Source organism: Trifolium pratense, linkage group LG5, assembly GCF_020283565.1.
Source record: "Trifolium pratense cultivar HEN17-A07 linkage group LG5, ARS_RC_1.1, whole genome shotgun sequence".
Classification (NCBI taxonomy): Eukaryota; Viridiplantae; Streptophyta; class Magnoliopsida; order Fabales; family Fabaceae; genus Trifolium; species Trifolium pratense.
Window position 1 is genome coordinate 4,007,005 of NC_060063.1, and position 19,611 is coordinate 4,026,615.

The 19,611-nt window shown below is 36.4% G+C and overlaps 1 protein-coding gene across 1 annotated transcript; it reads left to right on the forward strand.

The window, feature by feature from the left end:
• Positions 1-13,698: 13,698 nt before the first annotated feature.
• On the forward strand, positions 13,699-18,654 carry LOC123887363 (PR5-like receptor kinase). Its single transcript, XM_045936675.1, has 4 exons — positions 13,699-14,013; positions 14,106-14,384; positions 16,239-16,274; positions 17,250-18,654. The coding sequence occupies exons 1-4, from the start codon at positions 13,824-13,826 to the stop codon at positions 18,335-18,337; spliced, it is 1,593 nt and encodes a 530-aa protein (XP_045792631.1). The 5' UTR covers positions 13,699-13,823; the 3' UTR covers positions 18,338-18,654.
• The last annotated feature ends 957 nt before the right edge of the window (positions 18,655-19,611 follow it).

The window sequence follows — 19,611 nt, forward strand, 5'->3', positions numbered from 1 at the left end:
AGCTAGTAGAAATGGCTGCTGGTGGCCTAGACTATTCGATTCGAAAGAAATTAGATACGCAATACCTTCGAGACATGTCACAGTTAGCTGACAGAGTGAGACAAATCGAAAGGTTAAAAGTTGAAAAAGCTAAAAATTCTAAGTTTCAGAAAAAGAAAGAAATTAGTTTTGTTGATTCTTATGATAATGAGGTTGATTATGAAATTAGTGATGAATACTTAGAATTTGAAGATAGTGATATTAATGTGGCTGAATTAAAGTCTGGGCCTCCTTACACATGTAAGTTGTTAAGGCCTTCGAATGGAAAAAACCCAGTCGAACCAAAAAATGATAAGTTTGTCACAAAAACTTATACCTTTGATATTACAAAGTGTGATGAAATTTTTGATTTATTGGTAGCTGATGGCCAAATTGTTGTGCCAAAAGAAAGAAAAGGGGGTTATTGTAAGTTTCATAATTATTTGGGACACAAGACTTATCAATGTGTTGTTTTCAGGGACTTGGTGCAAAAAGTGCTGAATGAAGGAAGGCTGAAATATGCTGATAAGGCAAAGCCTCTAATGAAGGTGGATGCAGACCCTCTGCCAACTGCTGATGCCACCTATGTCGAAGTGTATGACTGCAACATGGTTGAAGTCGTAGATGCTGCTGCTCCGATCGAGGCAGTGCCTGAAGAAGAGTATGAAAAGAGGGTGCGTGAAGTGTACCCCAATGCTGAGGAAGAATTTATGGACTTCCTGAATAGGTGCAAGCTCAAGAACTCTGAGGTGATGCTTTGCCCTAGGTGCAGTGCTGTGTGTGACCAAGAGGCCACTGCAGGCCTTCAAAATGTTGTACCCTATGCTGAAAACAAGAGAAAATGGCCAAAGGCTAAGCCAAACCAAAAAGCTTGGCCATACAAAGGAGCCAATTGGGGAAAACCTATTACTAAAGGTCTTTCGATCCAGCAAAGGCTAGGGCCCCAAAATACTTTCAAACCATCTGGAAGAGCACCCATTAACCAGTGGGTAAGTGGGCAGTATGTAACTTTTAACAGGAGAATGATGGAAAACGGGAGTTCTAGCAATGTGAATGTGAACATTGTGTCTGAACCTAAGGGTTCGAAAGTGGCAGCTGGAAAAGAAACAATGAATGCTGCTACAGAGGCCAATAAGTACTCTTATAGAAACAACTATAAGGGGAAAAATCCTATGACTCGCACTCAGTGGCGGAGGTTTCAAAGGAAAAAGAAATTCGCAGGTAAAGATGCTGAGGCTGGGGGCAAGACTGTTGTGGCCCAGAAAGCTGAAGTGGCCAAAAGGCCAATGAAAGAAAGGCTTTCCGTAGTATTGGAAGAGCCAATAGCTGAGACTGCCAAAGTAATGGTAGAAGGTGAGGATGACATGGATGATGATGATCTCTTAGATGAGGGATCAGACTTCGACGTGATGGTTAATGTGGTGTCTATCTTGCCTTTAGAGTATGATGTGCCTACAGAAGTCAATGAGTTAGAAGAGGACTTTGAGGCTCTCGATTTGGCTAATCACAAGCCAATGTGTTACTATGTCATGCAGAATGGCTGTGTCGAAGAACAAAAAGCCGTCTTCAAAAAGACAGATTTGGGAATGCAAAACCATTTGAAAGCTCTATTCATTAGAGCAAAAGTGAATGATGTGGGGGTGAATAAGGTCCTAGTTGATGGTGGAGCTATAGTTAACATCATGTCCCACTTCATGTTGAAGAAATTAGGTCTTTATGACACAGACCTTCATTCACACAACATGGTACTGGCCAATTATGAAGGCAAAACTGGTCATTCCCTGGGGGCAGTGCAATTAGAAGTGTGCGTTGGTAGCACAGTTCGAAAGACCCTTTTTATGGTCATTGCTGCTAGACCCAGTTACAATTTGTTATTGGGAAGAGAATGGATTCATGGTGTTGGGGCTGTCCCCTCAACCATGCATCAGAGATTAATCATCTGGAGAGAAGATGGTTTGGTCGAAAATGTAGAGGCAGACCAGAGTGCATATGTTTCAGAGACAGACACTGTGACTTCGATCCTTGTGGTGAGCAAGATGCTGCCTTCGATCCAAATGAAGTGGTGTCAAAGAATGTATACCACTCAGTCAAACTGCATCCAACCCATGACTTTTGTTGGGAAAGGGAAGACATAGAGAAGCCCTTATCTGAGGATGCTTACCCACCAACTTCTGGGTGGGTCAATTTCAACGAGTATGATGATTAAGTCCCCAGCATGGGATCGAATTACGGCTTACGCAGCCGAGAATAGAATCAAAATGGCTCTCGAGGCCATTAGTTCACAAGAAGGTATGGCTGTCGAAGCCAATGTTAACTTAGAAGATAAATTGGCCTCGAAGGCCAATGACTCGAATAATGGCGAGAAGCAAAGGTTAGATTGCATCTATGATGATGAACCTTTAGGTTTTGAAAAAGATCCGCATAATTTGATTCAAAGAATGCAAGCTCAGGATCCTTTGCAGGAGATTGATATTGGAGATGGCTCTGTTAAAAGGCCAACGTACATTAGTGCCAATATTGACCCAAGCTTAAGAGAAAGAATGGTTGAATTGCTTAAGTACTACAAAGACTGTTTTGCATGGGATTATAGTGAGATGCCTGGGCTAAGCAGGAATTTGGTAGAACATAGGCTACCTCTTCGACCAGATAAGAAACCTGTGAAGCAGCTTCCAAGGAGGTTTGCGGCAGAAATCATGACAAAGATCAAGGCAGAAATTGAGAGGTTGCTCAAGTGCAAGTTCATTCGAACAGCCAGGTATGTAGAATGGTTAGCTAATATTGTTCCTGTTATTAAGAAAAATGGATCACTTAGAGTTTGTATAGACTTTAGGGATTTAAACAATACTACACCAAAAGATGAATATTCTATGCCTGTAACAGAAATGTTAGTTGATTCAGCAGCAGGGCATGAATATCTAAGCATGTTAGATGGCTACTCAGGCTATAATCAAATTTTTATTGATGAAGATGATGTCTCAAAGACTACATTTCGTTGCCCTGGTGCCTTAGGTACTTATGAATGGGTAGTAATGCCCTTTGGCTTGAAAAATGCTGGAGCAACATACCAAAGGGCCATGAACTTAATTTTTCATGATTTCATTGAAATATTCATGCAAGTTTATATTGATGACATTGTGGTAAAATCCTCTTCTCAGGATGAACACATAAATCATCTCAGAAAATCATTCGAAAGGATGAGAAAATGTGGATTAAAAATGAATCCACTAAAATGTGCTTTTTGTGTACATGCAGGAGATTTCCTTGGTTTTGTTGTGCATAAAAAGGGCATAGAAATTAACCAAAACAAGACAAAAGCTATCATGGAGACGAAGCCTCCAGGAACAAAGAAACAGCTTCAATCCTTGCTAGGTAAAATCAATTTCTTGAGAAGGTTTATTTCAAACCTAAGTGGTAAAGCTCAGCCATTCTCTCCATTGTTAAGGCTCAAGAAAGATGACGTATTCGAATGGGGAACAGAACAACAAAAGGCATTTGATGAGATTAAGGCATATTTGTCGAAGCCTCCAACTTTAATGCCTCCTATTCGAAACAAAGCAATGAAGTTGTATATTGCAGCATCAGATGCAACTATTGGAAGCATGCTCGCTCAAGAGGACGAAAATGGCGTAGAAAAGGCTATTTACTATCTAAGTAGAATTTTAAATGATGTTGAAACTAGATATAGTTCAATTGAAAAGCTTTGTCTATGTTTGTATTTCTCTTGTACCAAACTTAAGCAATATATCAAGCCAGTTAACGTTTATGTTTATTCTCACTTTGACATCATTAAGCATATGTTATTAAAACCAATTTTGCATAGTCGAATCGGGAAGTGGGCTCTGGCTTTGACTGAATACTCATTAACTTACTAGCCTTTGAGAGCGGTCAAAGGCCAAATAGTTGCTGATTTCCTCGCTGATCATTCAGTAGTCGAAGTTTCAATAACATATGTAGAGTCTGAGCCTTGGACTTTATATTTTGATGGCTCGAAACATAAACATGGTACATGAATTGGAATCTTAATCATTTCTCCTTTAAGAATTCCAACAAAGTTTAGGTATAAGATTAATGAAACTTGCTCCAATAATGAAGCTGAGTATGAGGCTTTAATTGCAGGCCTAAAGATTCTCTTAGACCTGGGGGCAAAACATGTTAAAATCAGAGGAGACTCTGAATTAGTAATAAAGCAATTAACAAAAGAGTATAAATGCATTCAAGAGCATTTGATGAAGTACTTTGTTATTGCATTTTCTTTGCTAAAACGTTTTGGTTCATGTGATATTCAACACATACCTCGAATTGAAAATCAAGAGGCAAATGATCTTGCCCAAATTGCCTCTGGTTACAAGTTAACAAAAGAAAAACTAGAGGAGTTAGTGGAAATTAAAGAGAAGTTAATTTCATGTGAATTAGTGCCAAATATGTCAACAGTGTTCGAAAAGCTGGGGGCAAATGACCAAAATGTCGAAACTGATTTCGAAATAGTGGATACACATTTTGATGAGGCGATGGCAGAAATCTTTGTCATTGATAACCTAGCTGACAATGATTGGAGACAACCTATTGTCAAATATCTGGAAAATCCAGTAGGTACGACTGAAAGAAAGGTCAAATACAGAGCCTTAAGCTACACAATCATTGGAAATGAGTTATTTAAGAAAACATCTGAGGGAGTTTTGTTGAAATGTCTTAATGAAAATGAGGCATATGTAGCAGTTTCCAATGTTCATAGTGGAGCATGTGGGGCTCACCAAGCAGGCCACAAAATGAAATGGTTGTTGTTTCGACAAGGGTTGTATTGGCCATCCATGCTTAAGGATTGTATAGAATATGCAAAAGGATGTCAAGAATGCCAAAGACATGCAGGGATACAACATGTTCCCGCAAGCGAATTACATTCGATTGTCAAGCCTTGGCCTTTTAAGGGTTGGGCCTTAGATTTAATTGGTGAAATTAGGCCTACCTCATCAAAGAATCAGCGTTATATATTAGTTGGAATTGATTATTTCACTAAGTGGATAGAAGCTGTGGCTTTAACAAATGTGGATCAGGAAGTTGTGATCGATTTCATCCAAAATCACATCATTTATAGGTTTGGGCTTCCTGAGACTATTACCACAGACCAAGGAACAGTGTTTGTTGGACGAAAGATGCAAAATTTTGCTGAACAAGCAGGCTTTAAATTAACGACTTCGACACCTTACTATGCTCAAGCAAATGGGCAAGTCGAAGCAGCCAACAAAGTCATAATTGGTCTAATTAAAAAGCATATTGCTCAAAAGCCAAAAAATTGGCACAAGACTTTGGATCAAGTCTTATGGACATGTAGAAATTCTCCTAATGAGTCAACAGGTTCAACTCCTTTTCGACTAACATATGGCCATGATGCTGTATTGCTAGTGGAAGTTAAGATGCAATCAATACGAGTGCAAAGACAATTAGAATTGCCTACTGACCATTATTGGAATTTGAAGTTAGATGAGTTAGTAGACATAGATGAAGAAAGATTGCAAGCATTAGATGTGTTGGTTCGACAGAAGGAGAGAATTGCCAAAGCCTACAACAAGAAAGTTAAACTTAAAACCTTTAACTTAGGGGATTTGGTATGGAAAGTTATCCTTCCCGTGGATAGAAGAGATAGAGTCTTTGGGAAATGGTCACCTAACTGGGAAGGACCATTCAAGATTTCTCAGGTGCTATCCAATGGGGCGTATGAAATTGAAGAATTAACTCCTGAACAGCGTTCAGTAAACATGAATGACAAGTATTTAAAGAAATATAAGCCAACGTTACAAGAAGTATGCATAAAGAATGAATAGTTCAAGATTTAAAGGTGCAAAATGGTAAAGAAAATTGCCAAGAAAATAGATGTTTATTCATTAAAATCAACATTACAACCAAGCATTCAAGAATGTTCAAGAAAATACAAGAATGGTTGAATGTTGCAGGATAACCACTTAGGGTTTACCCTGTTCTTAGTTCCTTCATCCTTCGAATCAGCACTGGAAAGCTCAGATGCCTGAGATTCTTCTTTCTCAGACGAAGGAGATCTTGGAAATTCTTCATCATCAGGCTCCTAAGTGCTGAGGAACTCAGCATAATCTTCATCAGTGTCATTTGAACTTGAAGAATCAGAAGAGAGGACGATGGTTTCCACTTCTTTACTTTGAGACTTCTCAGAGGGAGGAAGTCTGGTGTAATCAGGTTTGAAGGCTGGTTTCTTTATTCTTCCCCTTCCAACGGTACGTAGGGCTTTGGAATCCTTGGTGGTGTAAGATTGTTATTTGCCTCTATTCATTTTCAAAGATTATATCTTCTTTTGTGTGATTGATTATGAGAATGAAAGAAAATGGGTATAAAGGCAGTATTTATAGATGAATTTATGAGAGATGATGCGCTTTTAATGCCTAGATGGTTACAACTAATCATAATTAGTTTCGCATGGGAAAACATTGTTGCAATAAATGCTCGAGTGGATGTAGTCAGTTATAGTTGACTGCATTGGAAACCTGTTTTGCTTCACCTTTTAGAGGAGTTATTAAATGAACCAGGAATGTTGGCCAAAATAGGAAAAGCAAATGATGGTGGGCCCTCAAAATAAATAATTGAATCAAGATAAGAGCATGCAACATTTAAAACCAAAAGGAGCCATACATTAAAAGGGAATGTTTAAATTGTTCGAGCGATAATTAAAAGGAAGATTGTTCGAAAGTTACAAAAAAAAGGGCCAAAGTTCAAACATAGCTTAAATCACAAAGAGCCTAAGGATGCTGGTGTGACGACGAGGGGGGCTTTCGATTAGCTGCTTGAAATTGATAATATTGGTTTCGAATGGAAACCAACTTACGCTACATCATCTCTTTATCATTGGTCAAACGCTCCACTCGTTTCTGAAAAGCCAAGCCATCACTATAGTGTTGAAGTCCTTCATGGGCTAATTCATCAATCTTGATCCTATGGACTTCGACAGCTAGATTGGCAAAGTGCTCCATCTTGGTCTCCTCTTGTCGAATCTTCTCTTCTAACTCTTTGATCTCAGAGCGCCATTTGGTGATGTTGTCCTCACAAGTGACAATCTGGTTGAGAGCATCAGAGGTAGTGGCTTTGACCCTCGAAACTTCTGCATTGCAGTGGGCAGCCTGGTCGAAGCTACGTTGTTGTGCAGAGAGTTGAGACTTGATTAACTCATCAGTTCTCAGGAGCTGAGATTGATTGACATACTGCTCAAGGTAGGCTTCAGCTTGAGTAACCAAGAGGAACATTGCTTCGTTAGTCATTGGATTTTGAAGCTTGTTGAACAGGGCTTTAATGTTGTAATATATGGAGGAATCACGTTCATGTAAGCCTAACATATCCCCATGAAGAATTTCTCGCCTAAACCTGATCTCATGCTCAAATTGCTCTTGCTTGAGCAAGCTTTCCTTGTCTTCAGTAGTAGAACTAGAGGCACCATGGCTTGAAAGAAGTTTATTAAGTGCGTCTGCTGGAGTTAAATCCTTCAATTCTTTAGCAAGTTCAGCTGGCAGGACAATGGTAGGAGGTGGTTTCGAAATAGAGGTACCTTCTTCATCAAACGAATCTCCAGTGTGGGAGTCGCTATCATCAGAGTCGAAGGTATTAGCATTCATCGAGCCGGAACCATGGCTTGGCCCACTTGGTTGGGGTTGATTGGTAGTAGAATGCTCACCATCGAATGATGGTCTCTGCTCAGTGAAAAGGTTGGCAGCATGATCAGCTTGAGCATTGGTTGGAGGTTCATTGGCAGTCAACACTTGAGCTGGATTTGGCAAAGGGTTCTCATGTGGTGGCCTTTGATCAACATTAGTTTCTTCATTATTAGGCTCAAGAGTGTTGCCCTCTGCGCCATGATGTGGTGAACCAGTAGGCTTGGGTGATGGTGACTTGTTAGGAATAGCAGTTTCGACAGGCTGAGGAGACGGAGTCCTTTCTAGCACAGTTTCATGTTGTGCAGCAACTGGTTCTTCGACCACTTCTTTAGCCACTTGGCTGGGAGAAGGATTATCCTGAGGAACAGCTTGTGATGGATTTTGTGGCTGAAATAAATAAAGTCATAAGATAAATAACAAGCCCAAAAGCCAAGGAAATGGTAAGAAATAAAAGAGATGGCTTACTTGGGTTTGATTGTCAGAAGCAGCTTCAAGTACTTGAGGCGCTTCTGTTGTGACAGCAGGAGTCTCGACAGCAGTAGTCGAAATGGGAGACTCTCTATGCTTCTTCTTCTTCTTCTTCTTCTTCTTCTTCTTCTTCTTCTTCTTCTTCTTCTTCTTCTTCTTTTCTGTCTGCTCTGGAGGAGGATTCTCAGGAGGCATAGGAGTGTCTGTTTGTGTCTCAACCTCAGAGGATTGGTTTTCAGGAGTAGCCATTTGGCTAGATTGTTGATCCTTCTTTTTCTTCTTGTCTTTGGTGGGTTCATCATTATGGGGAGGATCGTGTGTGGTGGCATTGTTTGTTTGTTCAGGAATAGCCGAAAGAGCAGGTGTATCCTACGAACCACATTTCAATGAGTTTGCATTCAAATCAAAAGAGAAAGAAGTTTTTGGTCAAATAGTTACCTTATCTGCAGCGCTCGAACAAGCAACTGGAGTAGGCTTTTGTTTCTTTAAAGAGGAGGGGACCTCACTTGAATGTGATCTTTTGCGTGAGGTAATCTGAAAAAGGGCATAGAAAAGTTAGTACAAAAAGACCCATAATAAGTATGAAAGAAAGAAAAATACTTACCCCTAGCTCAACCTTTGGTGGGAGAGGAGGTTTGTTGGAATTGCTAGAACCTGCTTTCGACTTACTCCCTGCATAAAAGAGGTGCACATAAGAGAAAAGTACGCAAGTTAAAAACTATGTAAACAGAATTCGAAACAAAAGGTTACCTTTGGTGTTTAACTTCGACTTGATCTTGTTCAAAATGGATGAGTCGAATCCATCAGAAATAGCAGTGAGCAAGGCAGCCCTATTGACCAGGCGTCCCTCATAGTGGAGAGACCACCATTTAAAGAATTCCCTGGTACAGGCATGAGAAGGAGCAAACTCGAATGGAGTAAGCTCATAGGAAGGTTTGCTGAAATGTTTCAAAAATGAACGGAATTGTGGCTCCGTCATGCCATATTTGCCTAAGCAAATTTCCCTTTCCTCCAAGTATATGCTCTTTGGGAGTATTTGGGTTAATCCAAATTGGCGAGACACCAAGTTTGGGAAGTAGCCAACCAGCCCAAAATCTCCAGAGGTCAACCCAATTCGACAAGATAAAACTGTGGGCATCAGGTAGGCACTCCAAATATTGTTAACCACCTCTTCGAAATATGGTGGAGAAGGAAAATGTTGAGTAAACCAAGGAGGGCCAAGTGGCCTATCCACAAAGGGAGCAAAGCTGGGCTTGAACTTCTTCAGGTTGAGAAAAGCATTAAAATATTGTTGGAAGGCCACATCATAAGTAAGACCTCTCACCCTAGGAACCAGCCTTGCCAGCCTTGTGCCTTCGACTTGGCGCGCGCGCGATTCATCATAAAATGGCTCAGGCAAGAAAAGGTCAAGTTATGCATGAAATGTGGCATTCAGCCATAATTGCAGCAACCAGAAAGGGTCAGCTCCTAAGAAGGTGGATCCATCACCTATCTTCTTAAGATGCTCACAAGCATCCCTCATGGATTCATAAAGACATCCAAGAATGAGTCGAGCAAAACTAAATTGCTGACACTCATGCAGCTGAATGGCCATAGGAATGAATTTTTTGGCCACTTGGAGAGATTGAGTGCAGAAAACATATTGAGACAGCCAGAGGGTTAGAAAAGCAACATGCTCTTCAGAACTTACCTCATCATTAGTTTTTTGATTCTCAACTATATATTTGGAGTAAGATTTATTTCGAAAGTCAAATTTGATGGTGTCAGAAGCTTTAGAGGGATCATAAGTGTCCCCAAGGGGTGATAAACCAGTAATAGCAGCAACATCAAGCAGTGTAGGGGTCATCATGCCACATTCGAAGTGGAAAGTGTTGGTGGAAGATTCAAAGAAATGTAAAGCAGCAATAATCATTTCTTGTTGGTATTTAAGACCTGTCCTAGAGAGCTGAATAAGGTCATAAATACCACACGCTTGCCAAATATCAACCTTGTCCTGTTGTATTCTATCTAACCAATTAAGGTATTGGTCATTTAAAGAATGAGCTGATCGAAACACCCTATTAGGCGCTTTAATGTAACTGAAGTTATAGGGTTCACTAAGAAAGACCCTAGGTTTACAGAGCTTGAAAACAGGAAAGATGGGTATGGTGTTAGGATTACGATTTCTGTCATCTGGTTTAGGTCCCCCAAATGCATGCACCAGATTATTAATGGAATAAGGGAAGATTACCTGGCTTTCCCAAACTTTTTGTAAATCCGTTCGCAGCGAAGGTTCTGGAACGACATCTTCTTCGTAAGAGGAGAGGGTGGTGGTGGTCCACTTGCCAACATAAGGAAGCAACTTTGCAGCGTTTGAACTAGACGCCATTGTTGAAGTTCAAGAGTTTTGCAGAAAATCAACGATTAGGGTTGAGATTGGGAATTGTGAGTTGTTGGAACAGTTTAGAAAGAAGCTGAGAGAAGAAAAGGCTGGCGATGTGATGATAAGTAAAGTTTCAAAGTTGAAGGTGTTTGGAAGCAAGAGATTCAGCGAAGAATTCTCAGATGTTGAGGAAGAAGATGAACAGTTGAAAGAAAGAGTGTGGAAAAAGAACAATGGAGAGAGGATTTGGCTATTTATAGAGGCGCGTGATCGTAGAATTAAAATAATCCAAAAAGGAAAATAACAACTTCTTCAACTTCCTGCGCTGACAAGTGTCCAAATCCCTTGACAAGTGGAAAAGAAAGTAAGTTTTGGAGCCTAAACGATAGGAGAAATAATTGGAAAAGAAAGATATCCATTAGCATTTTCAAAAATGCTACTTCCTCCTTCGATAGATACAGTCGAAAGTGGCATTTTTGGGGGGCAATTTGTTGGATATAAATTTGGTACTTATCAATGAAATATAATTGGTAGGTCCAACATTTATTTGAAGGTTATATTGTTAAAGTAAAACTTTCAAATGTTGTGTCGAAGTATCAATCATGTCGAAACGGAAGAGAGTTTCGAAGACTTTGAAAGGTACGCTTGGGGTTAGTTTTGCCAAGAACCCGTCGAAGCCACAGATTGAGTCGAAGGTTTAACTGGGTCAGGCCCAAAAGAAACACCAACGGCCCAATAAGCATTGGCGCGCGCTGAAGAAGTGATGGACGAAAGTGGAGAACGTGGGTCGACGTGGACGTCCAGATGATCAAGAAGCAGTTACCACTTCACTTTAGTATTTATAGCAGTTTTTCATTCAGAACAGGCGTCACAAAATTTTATACAAAACTCTCTCTGAAAATTCTAAGTACTCAGCGTTCGAACGAAAGGAATATCTGAGGAGAAATGTATGTTGTGAACCATTTACTTGTAATTGCTTTACATTTCAATGCAATTTACTTTCCAGCAATGTTCTTTAGCTTTATTTAATGTTTTTTTATGAAATTGTTGTTTCGAGGCGATTCGAACTAGCATTTTTTGTTATTGTTTGCAAAAGATTTAACTCTTAAGTGTTTGTTTTTCCCTTAAAACGAACATTCAAACATTTTTTCTAAGTGAAGATGCGACACCGAAATAGTATTAGTTTTCCCAATTTTATACCCCTCAAAAAAGTTACGCGCTACCAAAGATTCCATCAACACATTCAAACCCTCAGCAGCCAAAAGAAAAAGGAAAGGAGATAAATGATCTCCTTGTCTAAGGCCTCTCTCCATGGGGAACTCATCAGTTGGGCTACCATTGACAAGAACAGACGCTGTGGCTGTACCCACACATTCTCTAATCCACTTCCGCCATAAAGTTGGAAACGTCATTCTCTCCATTACTTTGTCCAAATAGCCCCAATCTACCGAATCATATGCTTTCTCAAAGTCCACCTTGAAAAGCATGTGTTCCTTTTTAGACTTCCGAGCCTCATCCACAATCTCGTTAGCGATGAGAATACCATCCAAAATCTGCCTATCCTTAACAAAAGCCGTTTGAGTCTCAGAAATCACACTACCAATAACAAGCCTCAACCTGTTCGCTAGAACCTTCGCCAAAATTTTATACAGGCTTCCAACTAACGATATCGGCCTAAAATCATTCAACTGTTAGGGGCTATCCACCTTTGGGATCAACGCGATGAAAGTAGAATTGATACCTTTAGACAATTTACCGTTCCGATGGAAATCTGAAATAAAGCGCATAACATCTCCCCGAAGCTCAGCCCAAAAATCTTTAAAGAAACCAAAATTTATCCCGTCAGGCCCAGGACTCTTCAAACTATCACTAATAATATCTGCAAACACCAACCCAACACGTCCACCAAATCTATTGAAGCTTATAAGTCTCTTGTCTATAATTACAGAGTTGATTGTTCCTTCTGGAGAGTAGTGACAGTTCTTCATCTTCAACATCTTCTCAGGAGAGTTCATCCTCTTCAGATTGTAGGACTTGAACTTTCTCAAAATCACAACCTTTTCATTTGTTTTAGGTGTTGGTTCTTCATACCTTTTTTTAACGAACTCCAAGACAACCAAAGAGGTGAGTAGAGTTTACATTTGAACAACCCAAAAATCATAATTCTCTTCTTCAAACAAAGGAACTTTAACATTATTTTAAATTGTGCAAGTGTTGCTTGCAGAAGCCATATTTTTTGTTGTTTTTGCTGCAGCTACAACGATAACTATATAAGAGTAAATAAAAATAAAATTATAGAGTAGAATTGAGTTAAAAAAAAAGTTGTGCGGTGGTGTTTAAAACCTAAATCTTTTCAAAATAGGCATGTCAAAATTTCAAATTTTCAAATAGAAGGATTAAAATATAAATTTAGTCAAAATCAAGGAGTTAAAACCCTAATTTATTTAAAATATGGGGTTAAAATTCTAAATTTTTTATCTTAATAATTACTTAATATGTGTGTTCAAAGTTAAAAAATCAAAGATTTGAACAAAGAAAGTAATAAATGAATGATGCTACGTGTTAAAAAATAATTATAAAATAAAATTTTCCCTCTAGTTCTTTTTTTGTTGGTACATATATGTTTCCTCCGGTTCTATTATAAGAAATAAAACTCTAATTAACATAATATATTAAACATGTTTTAAAGAATATGGGTGAATAAAGAACATATTACACTCGGTCCCGTGAACTTAACATTGCATTAGCTGAGTTCGAATCTAGATTATCTCACTTATTCACCTTAAAGATGGAATTTCTAACCACTATATTAATTATTTGAAGAAAAAAAATACTACAGTGAGTAAATGAAATACCAAATCAGGCTTTGATTTTGTAAGAAACTTTCAAATAATTGTAAAATATAAGAATTTAATTGACATTAAATGATTAAATATAAAGTCCAACATTAATAATTTAATAGAATTAAATACTTTTTTAATATATATTTATAGGGCACTTGTAGTGTACTATAGATGAAAATTTTATATTAAAAATAGTACATTTCTTTTATTTAAATGTCAAAAATTGTTTTGTTCAAAATATAATTATTATTTGAAACATTTTAATATGTATCATAAAGACAGACACATGTTAGCCTAACTCATTGTTATAAAGTCATGAAAATAGAATAAAAAATAAAAAAGTCATGAAAATAGAATTTCCTATAGAGTCGAGTTGCTTAATAAGTTGTTTCATCTTAGAAAAGGAACAAACATATTCCTAGAAACCAGAGGAGACCCGAACTCTAACAACATTCACTAAACAACATGGCAAGAAACACAAATGGTCTTGTAACTCTTGTTTTTATGCTAGCTAACTTTCTCCATGGATCAGTAGCAACAAATTTCTCGGTTGGTCATGGCAGTGACCAATTCCAAGGTGGGGAGGATCCAATCACATCGTCATTCAAAATCCATTGGGGTACCGAGAGAACATTAGCCGTAGGTGACGTTCTTGGTAAGTAATAGATTTTGTAAACCTTAATGAGCTATTAATTAATAATTATAAATCAGATTTTGTTTTAATTATTAATTTGCTCTAATGAACAGAATTCGACTATGGAGAACAACACAATGTGACAATGGTAACAAAATCAGATTTCAATAGTTGTAATAAAACAAACTTACATACAAACAGTTCAATCAGGGTGTTGGTTCTCAAGAAAGTAGCGCAATATTATTTCATTTGTACCATTGCAGATCACTGTTCAGCTTATGATGAGAAACTGTCAATTAATGTTGCTAATTCTGTTCCAGCACCAGAACAACCACCAATTGCTTCTTCTTCTGCACCAAATGCTACCACTTCACCTCCATCTCCTGCTACTGGTACGTACCACCCTTCTACTCATAGATTAACAAAAGTGATATCATCTTTTTTATTTTTAACTATCTTTTGATTTTGCTGTTAGAATTAAACCACTAAATATTAAACTCATATATACATGTTCAACATACTATGATATATACTTCAGTGCGGAAACAAAATAGTTATAGAAGCATGTATAAAATCATAGGATCTACAAGATTATTTTTAGGAAAATCTAGATCCATGATGAAAAGTTTTTTGCAATGTCTTCTAATAAAATCATAATATGTATAAAATCATATTATGTACCACCCTTCTACTCATAGATTAACAAAAGTGATATCATCTTTTTTTTTTATTTTTAACTATCTTTTGATTTTGATTCTTAAAGTGATACTGACATTTATTTTAAAACAAAAAATTTTGAGACGAAGGGAGTAATTTGTGTTTATTGAAGTTTTTTCATCTACTCCCTCCATCACATGTAAAAACACATTGACAAATACATAAGAGAAAAGTAGTTTTTGAATTAAATTTGTCAATAATGTGCATTCTTTTTCCAAAATTACCCTTCAAGAGAGAGAAATGATGATGTTTTATTTCTCTTCATTTAATTAAGGGTATTTTTGTAAAAATTTAATTAGTGAACCTTGAATTTTGAAAAGTATCTTATAAAATAGGGCAACAAAATTTTAGAAAAAAGTCTTTTATATTGGAATGGAGGAAGTAATATTTAACCGTTGAAAATAAATTAATTTTTTTGGTAAACCAAAGGTATCCTTCGCGCGCAACTGCAGAGTCTAATTCCCTCGAGGTAACTGAGATTTATTTGAGGGGTTGATCTCTCTAACAAATATTTCTCCATACACATCGGTCGGGGATCGAACCCAAAACCAAATAGTTAAGGGATCCAATTATCTACCACTTGTTTTAATAGAGTGTTTTGGTAACTGGAGATATCACTCGATCAATTAATTAATAAAGTGAAAAAGCATACTTATATTGTGGTTAAAGTTAAGGAAAAATAGTTTTTTTATTTATTTAAATCTTTGATGGTCAAGAGACGTGTTTGGACTACATGTTGCTTTATGTAATTTTCAGGGTTTCTTTTTGTGTTGTGACTTCTGACTTTTGAGAGTTTGTTTTCTGCTTTGACCTTTTTAAACTTTTGTTTCTTTTTCTTTTAGACACATCATGTGTTTAATTGATCTTTTCAATATATTATTCGGCTTATTCAACAAAAAAGATATTCGACATATTATAAATACTAATTCTAATACTAATTCGCCTTATGGAGTTGTTTTTGGATTTTGATAAGTCGGTCGTTTTTGGGTTGGGTTGTTGTCTTTTCCGGTGACTTAATTGGAAGTCGAGGAGTGTCTTTCCAATTATGAGATTAAGATGGACTTCAATTAGATGGTATTTATTTTGGTGTTTATTTTCGAGGTTCGACATATTTACGGCACCTCTGCTATGTAGTTTCTTTTATTACCCGTCTCTATTCATCTTAATATCTTATATCAAGACCTGGTAAATAATATATTTGGCATTAAAAACATAAAATTGACATAGTGCTTTGAAGGAGAGGATGGTATTACATCGGCTAATATATATTTTTCCTTCTTTTTAGTTTATTTTCAATGTTTTTTTCCTTCTAATATATTTCTTTTTAGTGCCTTAATAATCATAAACATTCCCTGATGGAAGTATATTAGACCCGTTACACAAAGTCACTTTGTTAACTTCTAATGAAAAAGATGAAAAAACACTAGTTAGAGTATTTATGGTTATTGCAAGATCATTTCAATTATTTATTTCTTCTCTATTCAATTATTAAAGACACATAATCTTGCTCTCAATGTTAATGATTGCAGGTAGTCCCTCTAACTCGAAAAGGAAAGTCATTATAGGTAATATATCAAACTTTCTTTTTATATTGTTTCGATATTAATTTCATAATTACCATCTAGGTTGCACCTGAGCTCAGGGGCGAACTTGTGTGAGGCTTGGTGTGTCTATAGCCACACCAGCCTAGCCCAAATATTTTTTAAAAATAATAATAATTTTATAAATAATTTTAAATTATTTTATATACATATTCATACAAATATTAATGACTGTAAGTCTCTCGATACATATTAATTTAATATTAGTGCAAATATTAGTTTATAGTCTCCTATTGATGATTTCAACTCTTTTGTTATACATATATTTTAAGTTATATACTTTAATTGTATAATAATCAACTTTAACTATGTTTGTAAAAAATACTTGAATTCGTAGTATTGTGTAAAATTAACGATTGTGGCATATAAATATGAAATGATATAAAACAATAGGTTTAATTTTTTCAAGTAAGAAGATATGAGTAAAATTGGAATAAAAATTAATAAGTTAAGCTAACTGAATTAGTTTATCAAACTAAATTATAAGCTAGTAAAATTTTGGGTTCTATATATTTTGGTCCAAGATAGAATCTTGTGATGTATCAAAGAATAGTAATATGTATGATTTCACATATATTCAATAAGTTATAGTCTTTTCTTTTTTTCAAATAGAAATTTTGTGTTTTTCTAGATATAGTTTGTTAATTTTTTTTATTTTTTTTAAATAGAAATTTTCTGAATTGTTTGTTTATTGGTGTTTTTTTTTAGATACACATGTTGTATTAATAATAATTTCATATGTTGTTCGTTGTTTAACTGAATTATTAAGATAACGATGAATATTTTTCAGTAATGCCTAAAAAAATTAATCACACTAATAATTCATGTCTGGGTCTGCCCCTGAGCTGGAGTGAGTTATGGACTATTATAGCTCGGTGTGAGTATGAATTTTACTTAGAGTTTTCTCTTAAAAAAAACTAATTCTCCTTCTAATAACAGGTGTTGGAAGTGCAGCAATGGTAGCATTCCTAATGTGCATCATAATTTATTGTTTTAGAGGGAAGTCATTAATACAACAAGTAAAATTTCGGTTTAATTTTAATACAAATGGTGATAAAGTTATTGAACAATTTTTAAAAAATCATGGAGCTTTATCGCAAAAAAGATATAAATTTTCGGAAATAAAGAAAATGACAAACTCATTTGAAATTAAACTAGGTCAAGGGGGTTATGGTGTTGTGTACAAAGGAAAGTTATTCAATGGTTGTCTTGTGGCTGTGAAGATATTGAATACATCAAAAGGAAATGGTGAAGAATTTATTAATGAGGTTGCAAGTATTACTAGAACTTCACATGTTAATGTTGTCAACCTTCTCGGATTTTGTTTTGAAAGTCGTAAAAAAGCTCTCATATATGAATTTATGTCTAATGGTTCTCTCGACAAATTTATTTACAATAAGGGATCTGAAACCATTGCATCTTTGAGTTGGGATAATTTGTATCAAATTGCAAAAGGGATAGCCCGTGGACTAGAGTACTTGCATAGAGGATGTAACACTCGAATTTTACATTTTGACATAAAACCGCACAACATTCTTTTAGATGAGAATTTTTGTCCAAAGATTTCAGATTTTGGACTTGCGAAACTTTGTCCTAGGAAAGAGAGTATTATTTCAATGTCAGATCAAAGAGGTACAATGGGATATGTAGCTCCAGAAGTGTGGAATAGAAGTTTTGGTGGAGTTTCACACAAGTCTGATGTTTATAGTTACGGAATGATGTTGTTGGAAATGGTTGGAGGGAGAAAAAACATTAATGCTAATGCAAGTCAAACAAGTGAGATATATTTTCCTCATTGGGTGTATAGTAGGCTTGAACTTGGTAATGATTTGAGACCTGACGGGATAATGAATACAGAAGAAGATGATATTGCAAGGAGAATGACCATTGTGGGATTATGGTGCATTCAAACATTTCCTAATGATAGGCCTACAATGAGTAAAGTGATTGAACTGTTAGAAGTTAGCATGAATTTGTTGCAAATACCACCAAAACCATTATTTTCTTCTCCTACTAGATCAGACTGATAAAATATTAAAGTAAGTATAATTGTTAATGTTGACCTTTTTAATCTCTTTGTAAAGGGTGGAACAGTCTTTGGATTGAATCCGATTCACAATTGGTTAATTTAACTTTTAAGTTCTCCCACATTGTCCCTTGGAAGCTTCGTAATAGATGGTTCAATTGATTGACGTTGACTAAAACCATGCATTTTAGAGTGACTCACATTTATCGTGAAGGGTGTTAGATAATAAAATAATAGTCTATGTTATTGGGTCTGTTAGTTTAGAGTCCATTAGGTTTTATTATATATTCTCTAGTAACCTTCTTGTAATGTTAAGCTAATGCAATGATATTTTATTGGTATTCTATAAACCCTAGTCGTCTTTCCCTTTTCCTATTTGTGTATCTCTGATTCTAACATGATTCTGAAGCAATTTGTTTACTTTTGGGCGTTTCTGAAGTCTTGTGATTGATTGCACTTCTCCCTGACTTCTTCTGATTGCATTGTACTTCTCCCTGACTTCTTCTGATTGCACTTCTCCCTGACTTCTTCTTCTGATTGATTGCACTTCTCTCTGACTTCTTCTGATTGCATTGCACTTCTCCCTATTATATTGTATTGCACTTCTCCCTATTGCATTTCTTCTGATTGTATTGCACTTCTTCTGATTGCATTGCACTTCTCCCCCTATTGCACTTCTTCTGATTGTATTGCACTTCTCCCTATTGCACTTCTGATTGTATTGCACTTCTCCCTATTGCACTTCTTCTGATTGTATTGCACTTCTCCCCCTATTACACTTCCCTTCTGATTGCATTGCTCTTCTCCCTATTGCACTTATTTTGATTGATTGCACTGTTTGATTGCATCTCTCTCTATTGGCTGATTCTTCTGTTTGGTCCGGTTTTGTTTGATTTGGTACGATTTGGATTGGTTGACTTTGGACCGGACTAGATTGGATGTTGGATATTTGATTTGTTTCTCCCTTCTCTTTGATGGTTTCTCTGTTGACTGTGAATTGCTGCTCTCCGTTGGTCATTATCTTAATTGGGTTGATTTATTGTCAGGGCTAATTTGTAACAAGCTTAAAGCTTAGTAAGCTTTAGCTTGAGGGGTGATGTTAGAAGTTTATTTTATTTGGTAGTTTATTTTATTTTCGTATTTTATTTGACAAACTCATAATGCTTCTTATTGATGCATAATGAGTTTGAGAGTAGGTGTTATTGGGTCTGTTAGTTTAGAGTCCATTAGGTTTTATTATATATTTTCTAGTAACCTTCTTGTAATGTTAAGCTA

Coding starts and splice junctions, on each gene's coding strand:
- LOC123887363 (XM_045936675.1), top strand. CDS start 13,824: ATGGCAAGAAACACAAATGGTCTTGTAACTCTTGTTTTTATGCTAGCT. Junction 14,385..16,238: donor ACCTCCATCTCCTGCTACTG/GTACGTACCACC, acceptor TAATGATTGCAG/GTAGTCCCTCTAACTCGAAA. Junction 16,275..17,249: donor GAAAAGGAAAGTCATTATAG/GTAATATATCAA, acceptor TTCTAATAACAG/GTGTTGGAAGTGCAGCAATG.